This window comes from Parasteatoda tepidariorum, chromosome 9 (assembly GCF_982258835.1).
Source record: "Parasteatoda tepidariorum strain Cologne lab strain chromosome 9, Ptep-v5.0, whole genome shotgun sequence".
NCBI classification, from domain to species: Eukaryota; Metazoa; Arthropoda; class Arachnida; order Araneae; family Theridiidae; genus Parasteatoda; species Parasteatoda tepidariorum.
The window spans coordinates 34,792,278-34,812,712 of NC_141763.1; the positions used below are offsets into that span (position 1 = coordinate 34,792,278).

The 20,435-nt window shown below is 26.0% G+C and overlaps 1 protein-coding gene across 1 annotated transcript in view; it reads right to left on the reverse strand.

Moving 5' to 3' along the window:
• Positions 1-19,416, reverse strand: part of LOC107453043 (small subunit processome component 20 homolog) — a 64,298-nt gene extending 44,882 nt beyond the window's left edge. The window contains exons 1-24 of the mRNA XM_016069706.4: positions 19,204-19,416; positions 18,918-19,065; positions 18,137-18,198; positions 16,668-16,738; positions 15,671-15,859; positions 15,497-15,581; positions 15,295-15,354; positions 14,742-14,819; positions 14,397-14,537; positions 14,171-14,314; positions 11,701-11,835; positions 11,275-11,346; positions 10,160-10,326; positions 9,074-9,208; positions 8,420-8,626; positions 6,676-6,811; positions 6,309-6,368; positions 5,617-5,769; positions 5,383-5,536; positions 4,045-4,255; positions 3,470-3,646; positions 2,338-2,589; positions 544-634; positions 329-414 (exon numbers count right to left, since the gene is read on the reverse strand). Coding sequence (XP_015925192.1) covers positions 329-414; positions 544-634; positions 2,338-2,589; positions 3,470-3,646; positions 4,045-4,255; positions 5,383-5,536; positions 5,617-5,769; positions 6,309-6,368; positions 6,676-6,811; positions 8,420-8,626; positions 9,074-9,208; positions 10,160-10,326; positions 11,275-11,346; positions 11,701-11,835; positions 14,171-14,314; positions 14,397-14,537; positions 14,742-14,819; positions 15,295-15,354; positions 15,497-15,581; positions 15,671-15,859; positions 16,668-16,738; positions 18,137-18,198; positions 18,918-19,065; positions 19,204-19,248 — 3,059 coding nt within the window. The 5' untranslated portion in view covers positions 19,249-19,416. The remainder of the gene's footprint in view (positions 1-328; positions 415-543; positions 635-2,337; positions 2,590-3,469; positions 3,647-4,044; positions 4,256-5,382; positions 5,537-5,616; positions 5,770-6,308; positions 6,369-6,675; positions 6,812-8,419; positions 8,627-9,073; positions 9,209-10,159; positions 10,327-11,274; positions 11,347-11,700; positions 11,836-14,170; positions 14,315-14,396; positions 14,538-14,741; positions 14,820-15,294; positions 15,355-15,496; positions 15,582-15,670; positions 15,860-16,667; positions 16,739-18,136; positions 18,199-18,917; positions 19,066-19,203) is intronic.
• Between the last annotated feature and the right edge of the window lie 1,019 nt (positions 19,417-20,435).

The window sequence follows — 20,435 nt, forward strand, 5'->3', positions numbered from 1 at the left end:
ATAAAACCAAACATAAGAGTAAGTAAAAAAATATCATAGCATTAATAACATAACTCCAAATCACAACTAAAATGTTTTAATTATTTTTTCATCATTCATTAAATTGGGAAATTTGTGCAGAATTTGAGAGATGCTTAAAATTAACAAACTTTATTTAAGATTTGCTGTTGGCTTAGATAGACTTTTATAATATAAATATTACTACTTATAAAATTACTATAATGCTTTAGTAAACACAAATTACAAGCAATAAACATACCATAACAGAATAAAATCATTAAATTCATTTAAGATGAATGAAATATTAAAAAATATGAAAATAATTTACTTGTAAGGATGCAAAAACTTGTGGTTAAAAGTTAGAATGCAATCAAATGCCAGCTTCTGTATAACTGGATCGTAGTAACAAAGAAGCTGAAAAATACAATTAATAAATTAAATAAAGATGAATAGTCTAAAAATATTAAACTGATAATTTTAAACATAAATTATACATAAATAAGAATACTAAAAAAAATCACATGTTTCGATTATTCGACTAACCTCTTTATAAAGTGTTTCCAATTCTTCTGCTTTGTATCCTCCTTTTGGATTCTTGAATTTTGCAAAAACAGATAAATAGGCAGCAAGTGTTCTAAGATAAAAAGTTAGGAGAACAATTATCAGTTAATATAATTCATTAAATTAAAACTGATTGAAAATAAAGCTACAATAAAGAGCATAATGTAACAACTGAACTCATAGCCATTTTCCAAACGGGAAAAAACTATACAAGAAAATTGTAGCTAGGAATATAAGCAGCAGAGGTATAGGAACGAGAAAAATTCAGTAGAATAACTAGAATTTTAAGCAAATAGAGATATACATTAAGGAAGAGATAAGTAACCATTCATAAAAAATTTATTCATCACAAAATTTTTAAAAGTGTAAAATCGCCAATCCGAAGATTTCCAACCTAGCTGCTAATCAGTTAAGCTCCACACTGCCTAACATATGCTTTATATTATGAATTTTTTTTTTTTCAAACCAAATATTTTAACCATAATAAAAGTAAATTACTTTTAAATGTTATTTATCAACAATGCGAAATGTGAAAACTATATATGATTAAAGTTTGAAACTTATTAATAATGATTCAGATTTTAGCAATGTTTTTAGAAAATCTAAATCATTTTAGACCAATAAGCTAAAAATTCTCACCAAGTCATTTTATAGTTTTGATCAAAGATTTTACTCTGATGATGAAGTTTGTCAATAACAATAAAGCTGCTGTAAGTTCTTTTTTTTATGTATTTAACTGCATTTTATTATCACTATCGAATTAATTTAAAATATTCCGATTGTAAAAATTCCTTTTTTTAACATTGCTTTAAACATCATAAGGGAGTAAAATTCTTGGTTAAAGCTTCAAGCTATGATAGATATAGTGATAGAATAGCTCTATATTTACTATTATTTAAACCCCCAAGATGAATCTGGCACTATAATGTTTTTTTTTTTTACTATATAACTCAACATTTTAAGCACAAAGACATTAAATTTTAAATAAAAACTATGGCAATTAATTTTTAAATTTCTAAAAATAATATACAAAATTTAATCAGAACTTTGCTTATTTTTAATTATAACATTCAATACAACTAATAACGATATATAATACAAATTTTAACAAGCTTTAAATGCTATGCTAGAATTAAAAAAATTCAATAAATTACTTAAAAGTCAATAAACTATTTTAATAGATTTCTTAGTCTTTAAAAGTATTTTACCAATCTTTTTGAACATAGAAAGGTCAAACAATAGTAACTAATAATTAACTATGCAAAAAAGAAATAATTAAAATAAGGATGTTGCTGCATTTTCAATGAAAAAACACAATAGCTAGATTGATTTGAAATAATATTGCTAAATTGTAATGAGACACGTTATGCTAAATATGAGTTATAGATAACTATATTTAATCAGTTAATATCAAATTGCAATGGTAGTATAAAACATACATTAAAAAAAGGAAAGGATTAACAAAATGGGGGAAAAGACTATATTAAAAAAATATATGGTATAGGAAGATAAAAATGTATTTTTATGGATGTTAGGATGAGATATTAAGCTGGAAAATATTGACAAAAAAGGTCGAGACATAGAAAATATTGATTACGAAGAAGAAAAAAATCAATAGTATTAGTATAAAGTCAATGTCAGAGGTAGACGGCTGAAAAAATTCAAGGTAAACCAAAATTTTTTTTTTTTTTTAAATCATAAAACATAAGTTTCATTTAATTACGACAGAAAAAAAAGTCATTAAACAACCAAATATACAAATTAAAAATTCATTACTTTGAAACATGGTATTTTCTCTTAGCATAATTGGCCTTTTTAGGTGCAACTGTAACATGGCGTTCTTCTTCCTCCTCCTCTTCTTCAGATTCTGATTCTTCCTCTTCAGAATCCTCTTCTTTTTTAGACTCAATTTCTTCTTCAACTTCCATATCTTCTAGAATTAATTCTGCAGACTGCGTTTCAGAATTTGATTTAGTATCAAAACCTTCCGCTAATTCAGATGATTTTTCAGATTCAGAATCTTTTTTGCTAGAAAAAAATAAAGATTTTTTCATATACTTTATTAAAAACAAGTGTAGTAATGTAACAAAGGATAAATATTCAACACACCCTTTAAACTAAAATTATTAACCTATTTATCCTTTCTATTATTTTTCTATAGTAAATCCAAACGAAAGAGAAAAAAAAATTAAAGGGAACAATTTATCATCCAACTTGCAAAAAAATTTTTTTTTAAAATTTTATTTGAATATGGGTATGGGCAGCAGATGGTGTTCTAGAGAGCTTTTTCCACCTTCTCAGTAAAATACTGATAAAAGCAGAAACTTTGTACGGCTCTCAACCTTGTTCCCCCCCTTTTTTTTCAATGAAAGAATCTTTCGGAAGAGGCAGTTATCTCACTTAATCCTATATTACAGAAAAATGATTTTAAATTTTTTTAAATAGTATTTGAATGAAACTTAGACAACATTTTAATTTTACAGATAATCGAAAATTTTTGAAAATGTGTGAATCACGAAATATCTATTAGAAAATTGATAATTCCAGGATGAACATAACTTCACACTAACAAGGAAATAGTGTAATTTCTGTGAAGACTGTGCAAATAAAAATAAAGTTTTAACTATACCAAAATAAAAACTACAATTATTAAAGTATCATATGAATCATATTATGAATATAATATTTATAATAAATATAAATATGAAATATTTATATAAATATAATAATATGAATATAATATTTATAAAAAAATTATTCAGATTAAACCAACAAGAAAAGTGATCAAATTAACAAGTAATGAGTGTGATCCAACTTTTCAATTTGCATATGCTCGAAATAAATAGAACATATTTCCACAATTTTAACTCTTCTTATTCTTTGGCACTTTAAAAAGTATGATACTTACAGTTTCTTATTCTTTTTCACTTTCTCTCTTGTGCATCTACGTTTCCTCTTTCCAGATTGGTTAGTATCTTCATCCTCAGATTCTAATTCAAAAGTAGAACTAACATCCAAAGCAGCCTGATTTCTGTTGATATTTTCAGTGCTTGCCATTGAAGTTTCAATTTTGTGCACTTCTTTCCTAAACAAAGAAGAAAAAAAGAATATTATTTGTAAGACAGTCGAAAAAGTAAAAAATACCACTATTAAGAAAAGGTAAACATAATTTTTAGTTAATCGAAATTCATTTAATATTTATCACTCAAAATCAGATTCAGCGGATAAAGCTTATACAAGCTTCTCAGAATATAAAAAAAAAACTTATTTAGTAACTACTATAAGATTACTTCACCGCTGATGGAGAAAAAATCCCAAGATAGTGACAAATAACTAAAACCTTTAAGAAATTGTAGAAAACTAATTTTTTTAAATTCTTGTAAATCTAATTTTGAATGACAATAAATTTAAATTATGTGCCAAACATCAAGGCAAATTTTTTTATACAAAAACCAAAGTGCTAAAAAAGAAGTTTGTTCATACATAATAAATTGGAACAAGAAAGGTACAATTATCTTGTTTTTTGCTTCAACAACATTCGGAAAATGCTCCATAGCTTTCCAAAGCAGCATTCGATGGTTAAGCAGATCAGGTTTTTCCTTTGGTTTGCAAAATGATGTGAAATGATGACAAAAAGTACTACTGTCCATATCCAAACTAATATCAGTAAATGATAAATCAGATGTGTATTGTTCTGAAAATACAATTATTAAAAAATTAATACACAATATAGATATAATTTACTGTCTTTGAAAAGAATTTTCAAGTAATTTATGGATAAGAAATGTTATTACATGAAATATTAATTATGTTTAACTAGGCTCACGTATGCACAGAGTCAGCTTTCAGAAAAGAAAAAAAGAAGAAAAAAAAACATATTTCTGGGATATTTACATGGATTCACAGATATACAACTGGTAATAGTTTCAGTAGTTCTTGCACATAAGCAAAAAAATTAAAATTTTAAAGAAAACTCAGATTTTTTTTTTCTTAAAGTTATGTATAAAATATGAGAAAAATAGTATAAATACAGAAAAGCATTAAGTAGCAAAATATAAGGATTCTGTTATGAAAATCAGTAGAGTATGATATAGTGATGGAGGGAGTAAAGAGTTTTTTATATATTTCTCCCACATGGAATGTTCCATACTGTCAAGTCAAGGGAAATTGTCTCTAACAATGGCAGCAAAGTAAACTAATACTACACTTGACATGCTATGAAGACTTATCTATGAAAATGCTCATTTTATTACATACTTTGTTTCATGGCACATAACAAAATTTCTGAATTTTAATTTTCTTCAATTCTTTTTAGATAAACAATATTTATATTTCGCTGTTAGCTTCAACAAAAATTTGGAAAATACAAAAATTTCAGGACATTTATTGAAATTTTTAATAATTAAGGACCCTTTAAAGAAATTGTGGACAACTTCAAGCCCTGAGCAAATATTTAAACAAAATAAAACATAAATAGATTTAATTTTATAATTAAAAGTTTTACCAATAGTTATTTCTAAGCAATTCATCATTGCTAAGCAATTGCAAATAAAAATAGTTTTTAACCATAAAATTAATTTTTTTCAAAAAGGCTTTAAGACCTACTCAGATAAACTTAGGCATGGAACTAAGAAGGTCACATTCCAAACTGGTGAAATTCAACTGAAATCACTGTAGTTCTTGAAATTTTTTTTGAATAATGACTTTTCAGAATCAAGAAATTCCAGAAATATCACATTTTAAGTTGAAAGTCTAGACACATATCTAGTTTTAAAATATACACAAACAAAACACTTTTAAAATAAAGATTTAAACAATTACCACATAAATTTGTGATGTTATCAAGATGAGGAAAAAAGACATCCCAAAACAGCTTTGTTTTTCCATGAGCAAAGCTTTCTAAAAGTAATATTGTAGGATCCCAAAGCAGCTTGAAATTCACATACAACATACCTAGCAAATAATATACTGGTACCTATGGAGAGTAAATAGTTTATTTATAAGCATTATTTTTTTTAAAAAAATCTACTAGAGACTACCAAAACAGGTACTCACCTTCAAACATATATTTTCTAAATCAACAGGAACATCTTTTTCTATGAAGCTGTATTCCAATTTTCTTAACCATTTCAGTTTCTCTCTATAGTTTTGAACATCCAAAGGGACTTTTTCAGCTTCATAGCAAATATTTAAAATATCCAAAATTGCCTGATAAAAGGTTCAAAATTTAGAATCAATGCATCAAGTTCCAATAAATTTCTCGGTAATTATTTTCTAACAAGCATACTTACAAGATAAACTAACACTCCACATAAGACATAGTATATTAAAAAAATAGAAAATAGCAAAAGAACTAATGTAACAATTGAACATGCGCTATTAAATAAACCGCTACAACCACCGTACATGAAATTAAAATAATTTAGAAAAAAATGTGAAAAACACAAAGCCAATTTAGAAACAAGTCAAGATGAAAAGTGCAATCTGAAAAGTGAAGAAAAATACACAAATATTTCTGAAGATTACAGCAAAGCGAGTTCCCTAATAATCCTAAAAATTTTGCAACTTCTAGTTTCTTAAATCTCCTAACCATAGATAACTCAAGTTTCTCTTGACCTAAAACTCAGAAACCTAGATAACATTAAGGAGAATAAATACTTTGTAAGCACTCAATTTCTACGAATCATTATAATTTTTTTAATATAAAATCATCACTAACCCATTACATAATAAAATTAATTTATTACCTTATGTTGCAAATTACTTGAAGTTATAGAACATAACAATCTTAATGTTGACTGTCGAATCTGTAAGAAACATTAAAATCTAATTATTATACGAAGAAAAGTCTTAAGCTTAAAAGATTAAAATACTAACAATACAATACACTTAAAAAAATTCAGTAAATGTTTTGATATCTCAAAAGATAGGTTAAGAACGGGGCAATATGCATTCGTAGAGGGAGAGATGGCACATGGATTCAAGAAATAAATGAAGCAATGGATAAATATGAAGTCTGTTAAAAATTGGGTAAAACGGCTTCAAAAATAAAATAGTATAGATTTCATAAAACAATTTTGCAAACAAAGAGCTTATAATTGAATGGTGACTTACCTTATGATAAGGTGAAGACAAATTTGGAAGGAGAATCATCATGACTTCTTCAACACTATCAATTTCAATATTTTTTAAGCATGAACTAAAATAAAGGTCTACCAAGTGCAAAATTGGTAAGTTTAATGGGTATTTCCTAAAATGAAAAACAAAAATAAAAGATATTACTTTTCTAAAGAAATGAATATAGTAATTTTAAGGAAAAAAGAAGACATTTTAATAGAATATTCTACTTCTTAAACACAAATTATTAGTTTTGTCTAATATTTCACACCTTAACTGCTCAAATCTAAATGGGAAAAGTATATGCTTACATTTAAAAGGCAAATACTTATTGGCCTATTATTTTAGTTCTTTGTTCGCATGTATAGAAGAAATTCTAAGATTAGACCAAATGTTCAGCCAAAAAGAAGAAGAAAAAAAAAGCCCAAATACTCAATATTTGGTGGTCAAATAGTAACATTTATTTTTTTTAAAAAATCATTAATAAATTTCATTTTTTATATGTAAATAAGTTAAGTCATTATCAAAAAATAATTTAATCTTAGCTATATTATTGGTATGAGGTAAAAGGAAAAAAACTACAATATAAATATTTAAAATAATAAAGATATTTAGATATTACAATAATTAAAAATATTTAAGATAAAAAAAAATTTTAAAAAAAAACGGACAGCAATTGGATGAAAAAAACATTAAGTTAAAAAAAAAATATCCTTTTAATACTTAAAACAAAACTTTAATGCTACTAGTAATATTTTCTGAGAAAAAAAAGTATTTATACAAGGTTAAAAGCGATATACTCTGTCAGAAATGCTTTTAAAAATGTTGCTCAAACATAAAAACATCAATAAAAAAGAGATTACACAGAAGAGCAAAGCAGAATAAATAAAAATCGATCTTAATTTTTTAAAGAAAACATTAAATGAAAAAGTGAAGAAAAAATAATAAAGCCTAATAGAAATCCTCCTAATGAAAACGTCTAGAAAAACAAAATTTTAAAAAAAGAAAAAGCTCAATCAAAACTAAAATAAAACAAAAAAAAATCAATCTGAATTTTTAAACAAAACATTTAATGCTAAAAAAGTCAATTCAACTCTTTTACTTTGTTGTATTTTTAAAAAAATGCTTCCTCTCAATAAAATTAGTGATAAAAAGAAAAGTTAATATAAAAAGTAAAAGAGAAATCTTGACTGAAATTTACTAAGTCATGAGGAAGAGTTAAATTTAACATTAAGGATCACACTTTTCTGTTAACGGTTATCTGCCTTACTATACAGGCAAAGAATTACAATAAAGTCTATTAAAAACACTAAATTTAAATGCTTTGCTTTAATTAAAACATAAAAATAGCAAAAAAGAAACGAAAATACCAAAGTTTTCATTTCTTAAAACAAACAGTGTTGAGAAAACTACAAAATTGATTTTCCTGAATATAATTTTTACAAAAATCAGCAGTACAAGACTAAGTTGGTTTAGTATAAAGCTAGTTTCTCCTATTTGCCACATCATAATAAAAAATGTCTATAAAAAAAAAAATTTTAAAAAAGAAATTTTTTTTCTTCTCTTTTCCCATTTGCCTTTCAGGGCATAAACTAACAAGTTCTAGAACTTAACAAATATGTGTAAAAACTATTTCTAATAATGTATAGTAAGAAATACGATTCTAAATTACTCTTTATTAAATCTATTCTAATTCCTTAAAAAAAATTGCAGAAAAGAAAATCAGCAAAAAACAGCTTACCTTAATAAATCAGTAAAAAAACATGTAGGAGGAGAGTTGTTTTCTTCATCTTTATTAATGAGTAGCAAAGAGTAGTAAGCATTTAAAAGAACAAATGAACATTCTTCTACATCAAAAGAATGAGTCGCCTCATTATCCAGCAGCTGCTTTTTAATATTTATCATAAATTCATTGATGACACTAGTAGCTTTTGTCTGGTCAACCAATCTGTTTTAATAAAAGCAATATGAAATTTAAAAATAAAATATATGAGCACTAAAATACTACTCGTTGAAAAATTTATTGTTGAAATTGTATCTAAAAACAAGTAAAGGCTATAAATTTTTCCTAAGAGTCATCTCATAAGTATCAATTTTTGAAAAATATGCTTATATTTAAGAATCATAAGAGAAATAATTTTTAATTTAAAAATGAAAGTCAAAGATCCCAACTAAAGAATTATGCAAAACATTAAATTTATCATTCAATTAAAAATATTCAAAATTTTATGGCGTTCAAAGTCACAAAAGACACTTAACATATAAAAAACTTGACGGTAATTTAATCAGATAATATTAATTTGCATTAATTAAAACTTAAGAATAAAAAAGTGATTAACATGAAAAAAATTTTATAACTTTTCTCTAACAAAATATAATAACACTTCCTAATTACCTAAGATGAGGCAAGCAAATAAGAGCGGACCAAGCTTCAGAAAGGCTTTCTTTAGTAACACTGCTGAAGCTTAAGGTTTGCAGTAAATACTTTTCTAAACTAGCAAATTCCATAGAATTGTTTCCTTTCTTAGATCTGAAAATTAAAAAATAAGCATTAAAACCATCAAGAGCAAAAATGAAAAATTCAGTAATCATTTTTAATTATTAACTTATCTATTAAAAAGTGGATGTGATCATAATTAGTATCCTTCCATTGAATGGAAGAAAAAAAACTGATAAATAAATAGCGAAGAAAAATTTAATGAAATAAAAAAAGAGACAATACCATTTTTTATACAGTTTCTTATACATTATCAATATTTAGGAAAAATCCATTATAACGATAATTCATAATATCAGATGAAAATGTTGATATTGTAAGCTTGTTGTCACAAGTAAATACACACATGTAATATTAAAATAGCAATAAAAAGACCAAAAAACGTAAATAAGTGCCTGACAGGATTTCTAAAAGTAGCGTAAAATTTTTTCCTTTGTTTGGAAGAAGGTAACTTAAAAAAAAAAAAAAAATGGTTATAAAAATTACATGTTATAAAAATAAAAGGTTAAAATTGAAAGAAAAAAATAGTTCCTTTTTTCTTCTCTTGTCTGCATTTTCACCAAAAATAAATAAAAAGGCCTTTCATTTAAATCTTTTTCATTCAACATTACTCACCTAAACAGCAGAAAGTGTATATCATATACATATATTTGCCGTTATAACAGACTTATCATAATATGCCCCACCGGTTGTATTGAGCTTTTACTATATGTCATAAATACAGTACGAATCACCACATACAGAGGTCCATGTCTATGTTTGAGATACTTTTTAAGAAGCAAAATAAATTAATCTTACTTTCTTTTTCAACAAAAAAATTTTTTTTTGTAATTCCTTAAAAAAAAAGGCGTTTGTGAATTTTTTTTTCTTTCATTTTTCATTCAAAAGATTTTTCTGCAATACGGCAGCTCACTGCACTAGAAATTGTGCCATCACAGCTCATTTATCATCAATCTAAATATATTATAAATCAAAAATACTTACAGGCTAGAATAAAAGTACAATTTTGTAAAGGACTCAATGTCTTCAAAGTTTAAAGTTACTGGCTTCAATGTTGCAATGGTCTCAGAAAGAATTTCAAGAACTTTAATATTGGTATCCGGCTTTTCTAAAAGACTCAAACATTCTGACAACAAAACAGGCAAAAGATCCTGAAATAATGAAAGGAAAAAATGAAAATTGTGCCAGCAAAATTGTTAAATATTTGTAAATAAATGGTTTTTGAAATTTAAAAATTGCTAACTTTGAATAAAAATGATATAGTTGACAAAAAAGCAATTAGTCTTGAGAACATTATAAAAAATTTTATTACTATTTTTTTCTTATCTAAGAGCATTATGCTGCTATTTAAAATAAACTATAATTTATTAACCTATCTTACAAGAATTTTTCATATAAATCAGAATGAGAAAACTGGATTAAGTACTGCAATTATTTCTGATGGTACATGATAAACATTAATTATAAGATTTCTTTTTGTTTGGGGGGGGGGAGTAAAAATTTTAAAATATTAAACGGTAAATCATTCTAGCTAAAAATAGGGGTAGTGAGGGTACACTAAGAGCAGTATATATTCATGAGGAGGGGGATTAAAAAAAGTAGGCTGGGACGCAGAAGTTAAATATCTTCTGGATGCCATACACCGCCATCAACAATGCCGTTTTTTTTGGGGGGGGGGGGATACAGCAGAGTAACGGAATCAAAGAATGTTCTTTCCATCACTTTACAAATCTATTCAAACTCCAAAGTATAAATGATTTGTAGTGTGACCTTATAGTCAGTGGCACAACGAAAACAATTAGATCAATTACAATCATATATGTAACAAAAAAATATATAACAAAAATATTTATTGTTACTGTTACTTATTAGAATTCAAGAACCACTGAATAATTATAACTACACACAATCATGATCAGAATTAGTAACATTTTTCCGACAAACTTGATTTATTTTTAACAGCTTTAAAAAATAATCACAAAATGAAAGTAATTAGATTTAGCAAACTTCTGTATCTATATAGTTTTTCATTCTTATATGCATCGGGTACAAAATTAAAAATTTAAAAAAAATAATAATAATAAAGTGCTTTTTACTACCTTTTCAAACATTCCATATTTGTACATACATCTGGTAAAATAAAAAACGATTTCTGTTGAATGAGAGTATATCTGAAAGAAAAAAAAAGAAAGAAATAGAACACACAGGATATTAGAAAATACTTTGATTATATACATATATTTATTTTACTTTTAAATCCAATAAATGAAATGTGAAAGAGAAATAAGTACAAAAAAACTAAAATACACGGTATAACTATAAATCATATGTTAAGAATTAAATACTTAACATAATATCAAAACAAAGGCAACTTTTTTTTTATTAAAAAAAGGAGTGAAAATTAGAATTGCTAAAACAATCATTCTTAAAAATCGCAAAAAAATAGTAAATTATTAAATTTTGTATTTCCTAAAGAAACTTAGAAAAGATAAGTTATTCTTTTATGTTTCTTAATAAATTATTACCTTTGATATAGCTGATTTTGTTTGATTAACAGGTAATTCTACACAGCTTGAAATCATAACAGCAGACATAATATCAACTACAGATTTCATACAGTACTCAGGCAGACTCTTCACATGACATAAGGATATCAAAACCTATATTTTTTTTTTAAAAAAAAGGATATTAGTGATGATAAATGATGTATCAATGATTTTAAATTTAAAAATTATAATAACAAATCAGATATAAAAGTCAGCATTGAGCAAATTTTTCTAGTAAATAACTAAAAATTATGACAAATAACTATGCACAATGATTCGGAAAGGAAAAAAAAGAATCATTTGGCAAATAACTTTTTCTATTATCAATTTTTTAAGCATTTAGATCTAATAACTATAAAGTTGCACACATTCTAAACCACATTATAATTTATATTTTACTTTCTCAAGTTATAAATGACATATGAACCAATTTAATCTGCAACAAGAGTTTGCTTTCGAGATTTTTTCTTATTAATTATCAGGATACTTAGCTTATTACACAATCATTTTTGCATTTTGATTTGTCAATTGCTTTGTTCTATTGATTACTATCTATTAAACTCAGTTGTAAGCAGAATTTTATATTGATGTTATTTATATTAGTTCCTTTCGTACATTATTCAATAAAAAATAAAATAAAAAAAGATTTAACAATAAAATTTTTATTTGAAATGATCAAGCAATTAAAACAAAAATATGAAATAATAATATAAGATACTATTTTTTGAACATTGTAAGTAATTGCAATTTTAAGTAATGCTTAGCAATCACCCAAATTCTGAAGTGAAATAGATACAAATAGCTTTTAAATGTGATTATTTCCAACAGTTATCGCTCAAACTATTATTCTTTCAACTTAATTATAACATATAAATTTTTAACAAACAATGATAATTTAATGATTTATGAAACTTTTTGTGGATTTTCATTGAGAAGAAAATTTACTACTAGCTTTATATAAAGCTGTAATTGCTAATAATCTGTTTTTCTATTTGCATGCATTTCCTTTTTTTTTTAATAATTGGCACTATTTTTAAAATAACAACAAATGTTCTTAATTTTTCCCATACCCAACCTCAATGCTCTTAAAAACTACAAACAGCAAAATTTTCATCTTAATGATGAATACAAAAAACGAATTTTTCTATACTGTAAATGTAATGATATTACATTTACAGTTTATTTTGCTGCATAGTTAGCTGCATTTATTACAATTTTATACAATAACTATAAAATAATAATAAGAATCATCTTCTTAAACTGCAGTAAACAATTCAGATAAGAAATCCTGCAGTAAAGAATTCAGATTCATTATAATAAATCCTTTCGTACTAAAATGTTTAACTGACACACGCACACACAAAAAGCAGCTTTTACAAATAATATAAATTTTATGCTAACTAATATGTAATAATTAAAATATTTCATGCACAGAGAGTTTAAGGGATTTTCTTTGTAATTATAATTATAAATTGACAGTAATATTTTTCCATTTATGATTGACACTAATAAGTCTTTTAAATATAAAATATCTTTAATATGTTAGTTGCAGTTTTGAATTTGAAGTAATATATTTAAGATAATTATAATATGCTCTTTAACCAGTTAGTCAAAATAGTAAAAAAAAAACTTCCAATTGATTATAATAAATTAACTTTATTATTTGGCAGTCACATTTATTCAAACACAATAAACAAGGAATAAACTAAATAAAAAGAATCTTATTTGATATGGATTTATTTTTTTAGAATTATATTAGGAGTGTTCATCGAATCAAGAGATCAGAAGATACTGGTGAAATCCAACAGAGTTGGCATTAATAAAAACAGTCAAAGAAATTAATAAATACTATATTTTCATTTGAGTATCTATTGACACAGAATAATAATTATAAAAAAAAACAATACATTTGCACTTTTATTGAATAAATTTATTACAATTTGTTTCAAATAAAAGCTCAAATTAATATGAATATGTTAATATAAAGATGAACAACTATTAATTAAAAGTGCACACTGAAACATAAATCTCTAATCATCATATTTTTTTCTTTTTATTGACTGATTCATATTTGCCTAAAACATTTTAAATTCAAAACTGGATAACAAAAAAACTTAAAACTATCTAAACCAGGATGACTACAGTCACAAAAATGTAAAAAAAAAAAAAAAAAAAAAAAACTGGTAGAAAAAGATAGCTGAAAGAAGATGTTTAAGATGATGGTAAGAAACAAAGCTTATGAAAAATCTATCAAAAACAATAAAGTTGTTAAAACACTAATTGAGCACAATATTCAATGTATGATGTATGTAATGTTATAAAAAATTTTATGAATGAAATAAATAAAGAAATATAAAAGTACATAAGAAAATACGGTTATTTAAGACAATACAGCAGTAATTAAGCATGGAATTTGTTTACAATTATAACTTGATGTAATCTATTTTACCTCGACAAATAAGTCATTTGATGTAATCAAGCTTCCCTTTTTAAATTCAATCCAAATGAGGAATAGTTTCAAGATTCTATCAAGGTGATTAGCAACACTTGATTCCTGAGTATCGAGCTTAGCGATTAATTCATTTATGAAATCCTGCAAAATAAATTTTAAAATAAAGAAAGCGAAGAATAAGAAAATAATAATGTGAAATATTTAACTGATAAAATCCACTTACACAAAAAATATCTTGAATTATAACACAATGAGTTTTTACAGTATGCTTACACATAGCACTAAACATATGCTCAAGAGACTGTTGAATTAAATGAGCAGAACAATTTTCATTTCCTAAAAGTCCGAAGAGTAATTTCAAAACCTATAAAAGATGATAATGCATTAAAAACAGACATAAAAAACGATCACAAAAGGCATGATAAACAAAAAGAATAGTTAGAGATTTTTTTTAAAATTAAAATTAGTAGCACAAACATAAATAAAACAATAATAAAATAATAAAGCTAATTCAAAAAAATTACAAGGGAAAAATGAAACTTATTAAACAAAATGCAATCTAACTCACTATTTCTGCACAACTGTGAAACTGTTGCTTAACACCTTTCACAACTTCAAAGAATAGTTGGCCAACTCCTAAATGTTTCTAAAATTGAATGGAAAAAAATTAAAAACACAGATAATACAAAAGGAAACAGTCTATCAATTTCAAAGAGTTCCATTGGTAATAAAAAAATATAGATTTCTCTCTAAAAGAAAACAAGTTTTAATTTCACCCACCTTATCTCTTTTAGAAAGTGACCTTCTTAAAGTTTTTAAAAACAGTAAATTCAAGCTTTCGATAGTTACATGGTATTTTTTTTAATCAAAAGTATAAACCGTAAAATAATTTAGACTTCAATTAAATATAAATTTATTTTTAATTCGAGAGATTAGTTTATTTTGATTTAAAAAGATGTACTGAAAATTAATCATTCTGGAAAATGGATGATTTGAAATTGCATATTGTAGTGTAATTCATTACTGATCTAATAAAATAATACCCATAATTTAACATGTACAATGGTAGAAGACTATTGAAAATATATTGTAATGAAAAAAAGAAACAAATAACTACTAACCTCAGGACTCTTTTCCAGTTCAGAAAATATAAACAGGAACAACTTTTCTTTATTCTGAACCTGATAACATAAATAAAAAATTCATAAAAACCTTTTAAATTATGAGAGAGGTGGCACAATTAAGAATATAAATGTAATCAAGTACATACATAAAAATTGAAATGCACATTCATTAATATAAAAAAATATTTTAAATATTCACCTTTCTTATTAAGAAAGCAAAACTTTCCACAGCAAAAATTCTTATGTGCTCTTTATTAGTGTCACTCAACAAGGTAGAAAACAGCCTAATGAAATTTAAATTAGTAAAAATCGTGCAAGAATTGTACTAGAAAAAAGTGCTTTTGGGACTCAAAGAAAAATATATATTGCTTACCTGTACACATTTTCAATGTCCTTGATCATGTATTTCCAAAGAAACTTAAACAGGTAGGCTAATGCAGTAAATAACTTTTCAAGTAAGTCAGTGTCATTTGTAGTAAGGTGAAATGTTATGGAGGAGAAGAACTTGGGAAAATATGGATAAAAATCATGTTGAAGGTCTCTAGCCAAAGCTACGACCAACCTAAAAAATATATGTAATTTGGTGAAATTTTGACAGCAAAAATAAGAATTTATGGTTTAACTAATTATCATAAATTCTAATAAAAAAGAATATTAGTTTGGTAACCTTGTTGTTCAGCCTTAAGTAAAATACAGTAAAGCTAATTAAAACTCTATTACCTGAGAAAAAAGAATACAATCAGATAATAGAAGTAAGATAAATTTAAGACGAGCTAAATTAAACACAAGATAAATTTAACACAATAAAAACATTTAAAATCACTACTAGTAAAATCTATACATGCTTCCGTGCCCCAAGGTACACCATCGCCTGAAGAATTAAATTGTATGGACAGCAAACAAGGATGATACAATTTAACAGAGGTTACACCAACAGATAAGATAAACATATTAAGATTATAGATTCTTCTGAATCTTTTACATTTTATAATTTGAGTGAAATAATTAGACATACTATTAGTAAATAGTCAGCAGACATTTAGTTTAAAGTCAGTCTACTCTAGTCTTCGATGCAAAAGATTTAGAAAGTTTCTTTAGTTATAAATAACTTAATGAACACTTTTTCTTAATACAAACAAGTTCTAAAAACTAAGCTTATGAAACAAAATAAACAAGAACTTCCCTGTCAAGCACTACAGCTTACTGATGATGAATAATATAATTGTCTTGAAAGCCATATCATTTTAGTGTTAATAAAAAAATTTAAAATTAATAAACAATATGTAGAAAAATAATTAATTGACAAGAACATTTTTGAATTATCTAAAATCAGAAAAACTTAGATACACAGTAATATGAAAAATGCTTACTCTAAAATAGCATCTAATGCTAAGCTTTCTGTTTTACTCAGATGTTTCAAAAGAATTTCAATTATTTCATCCTAAAAATAAAATAAAAATAATAAGAAAAAAAGTAAGAATAATTCCCACTCTTCAGATAATCTTATCAAAATCAATTTTTACAAAAAATCTATAACCTCAAATATCAAAATATAAATTTCTAAATTGTAATAAAATAATTTTTAAACAAAAAAAAATATTCATATTTTTCTACCTATCACAAAAAATTTATTTTATTGTTACTTAATAAAAATTACCTCAAAAATAGATTTTTAAAGGAAGTAAACTTTTTTTTCAGATATCAGATAATAAAAAATCATTAAAGGATTTTCTTGGCAGTAAAACATTTAAATAAAAATGCTTTTGTTTTACTTGATTATATTTTATATCATTCCCTTCCGCAGAGGATCAAAATTGTGATGGCATGTCTTCGGATCATCCCCCGGGATGTTTCCCAGACCGTCGCCAATAACCCATTGTGCAGCTCTAGTGCGACGTAAAGTAACAACAACATATTTTATACCCCTGCTCAATTTGTAAAAAAAAATTTTTAGCATTAAATAAAAAAATTATGCCAAAAAATCATACAAAAGTAAATTATTTAATTAACAAAATAAATTTTTTTAATTAAAATATTAGTTTGAGCACAAATCTTGTTTCTTTAAATGTTTCACATGATTATGTAATGAATGACAATCTGTGATTTTTTATATTAAGTGATTACCAATCGATATTGTGATGTGTGCTTTTTAAATTACACAAATTCAAATCCCCCAGTGAGATGTATAATCACATAAATGCGGACACCAAATTACGATATTTGGTATTCTATTGTGGATTACTTGGATGAATGCGGATTAAGGGTTTTAACTTTCAAATTGAATAAATACGGATCACAGTGTGTGATTTTTTACACACAAATGTGGATGACAATGTACAAAAATTAAATCATGTAAATAAAAATCATAATGTTAGATATAATATGGCATCAATGCAGATTGCATTATGTTATTTTCAAATCATATGAATACAAATAGCAATTTGTGATTCTTAAATCATGCAAATATAGATTATGATCTGTGTCTTTTAAATTGCACAAATGTGAATCACGTTGCGCAATTTTTAATTCATGTATACACATGTCACAATGTGAGATTTTCAAATCAGACAGATCTATGAACTGGTAGTTTCTACGATTATTTTAGCATTTAGCATTGAAAATATAACAAATTTTAATCAAGGTTGCAATAAATGACTTATAACAATATTCAATAACTTTTCAAGTGTTGTTTTTATAAAAAATGTAAAAAGCAGTATCAAATAAAAAAAGCTTAGTCAAACTAAACTAAAATATTTATAAAAAAAAAAATGGTAAACAAGTCACATAAAACAAAATTTCTTAAAGCAAGAAACAAAATATGAAAAAATTAGTACCATACCTTTCTGAAAACAATTTGTGATAAGGTTTGTATTTCAACACCAATATCTTTACGAAGATTCTCTGAAATAATGAATTTTAGTCGAACAGATTAGAAATTATATATTAAGTTTCATATAAATAGATAGATATATTGTACTAAACACAGGGGTTCAGATTGATTGGAGATGAATAAAATAATCTTTAAGACTCAAAAATTAATTATCAGAAATTTCTAGAAAAAAAAAAGCGATTTCCAGCGCTTTATTAGAGCACAAATATCAGTGCAGCACACAAAATGCAGTCTTTACAATCAGAACACTATTGCAGTTCCAAACACACTAGTGTTCTATTATCTCTCTGCGAGGCACATTAATATTGATATAGACTTGACCATGGAACCCTGGAACTTTTCTCATGATTCTAGACAATTCTTGTATAAATTCATAAACATTAGTCCTATCACATCAGAACTTCATTTGGTCGAGAAACAGAGTTTCCCATAAGAAAATAATGCAGAAATATTAAAAATTCTTGTAATGTTGAGAAAGTCGGAAATTCCGCCCACAGTTGAAAGAATCACAGGTCTGTATGATGACCATTATTCCGTTTTGTTTGCATTTTAACAACTAAATAAACTCTTTACTCAATTCAAATGTGCGTTTTTCATTAAGGTTTTAACAAAAATGAATTTCAATGGAAATATTTTTTTCAAAAATTATCCTAACAAGAAATCCCGGATTGACACATGTTAAATCACCTACAAAAACAATTACAAAAATAAATAAAGGAAAACAAATCACCATAATCTAGGGTAAAGTTTAAATCTATCCATTTTTCAAAAGCTTCTTTGAAAAAAGTATCAGCTTCATCAGGAGTAGAAGATATCTTGCGATAATCATGTATCACATCGATTGTAATACTACTTATTCGTTCAGCAAACGTTTGAAACTGTAAATGAAATAAGACTAATTACGAACAATAAATTAACAAAAATGAAAAAAACTACAGAAAATAACTGCATTAATAATAACTAATTAAATAACTACAGAAATGTGTGACAAACATAAATTGTCAGAATTTTCTTACACGAAAAGTGTTTGAATTTTTGTGCGAAACAGGTTTATCCTTCATTTTGAGTACGTCTTACAATATACTTTTTTTCAAATTAAATGACCAATCATTCTCTGCAATTTTAATAAAAATGCATAATTAAAAATTAAAATCCAAGTCGAGTAAACACGAAAACGTGTTTCACGCAGTTGAAATGAAAACAAATAAAGACCGGATGATGAAAGTTACAGTTAAGGGTGCAACATTTGCGAGCAGGCATAGTTACTAATGAAACTTTTATATTTTATAAGGGAGCATTCTCACTGCATCTCGTTGCCACACTTTCGATCATTATCATGAGACGAAGAAAACCTTAGTGGTGAGTTTTTCTCGGATTGAAATATTTTACCAATCAGATTTCGTAATTCCTCGACAGCAATCGGAGCTGCGTGCATCACATAGTGAAAATACCAGAGTGTCCCTTAAATAGTAGTAGTAATTCTTCATTTAGATTATACTAGAGCTGCACAATGGGCTACTGGCAACGATCTGGGATGGATTCCGGAAGCACATCCCGGAAAGTTATCCAGAAGACATGACATCACAATTTTGATCTTCTGCAAAGGGAATGGCTCACCCGCGTTGGTAGCTTGACGACCTACGAGAAAAGTCGGTAAAGCAGTTTAACGAGAAACGATAGTGGTGCAACTTCAGTCCTTTTGTATTTTCACATTCTGATCATAGTGGTTGCTCAACCACACACTGACCCCAGGCAGTGATGCTTGACTTCGGTAATCCAGTGGGAACCGTATCTTACGATCATTTCGCTGTGGGACTTCATATTTTAAACAGAGACGTCGAAAAAAATTTAACAAAATTTTTTCCACTGCACCTGATTGCGCGTTAGAAACTAAGCATAAAAAATCTAGATATAACGGAACAACCCGAAAAACTTTTGATCTAATCGGATCTTCAATCGCTAAATGTTAATTATTTGAAAACAATTTCTTCTGTTGAAAACAATAACTGGAAAAGGAGATTTAACTTTGAACCGTACAAGATCTATAAACAAACTGATATTAATAAATATATAAAAATAAACAGAATGAATGAGATGACCCACGTTTTTTGAATAAGTGATAAAAATGCAATAAAAAAGATACTGCTTTTTAGACCCACTGGAACAAGAAAGCGGGGAAGGTCGCGGTTGAGATGGACTGATTCGGCGGTGACTGCTTTTCTTCCAATTAATGAAAAGAGTTGGAGAT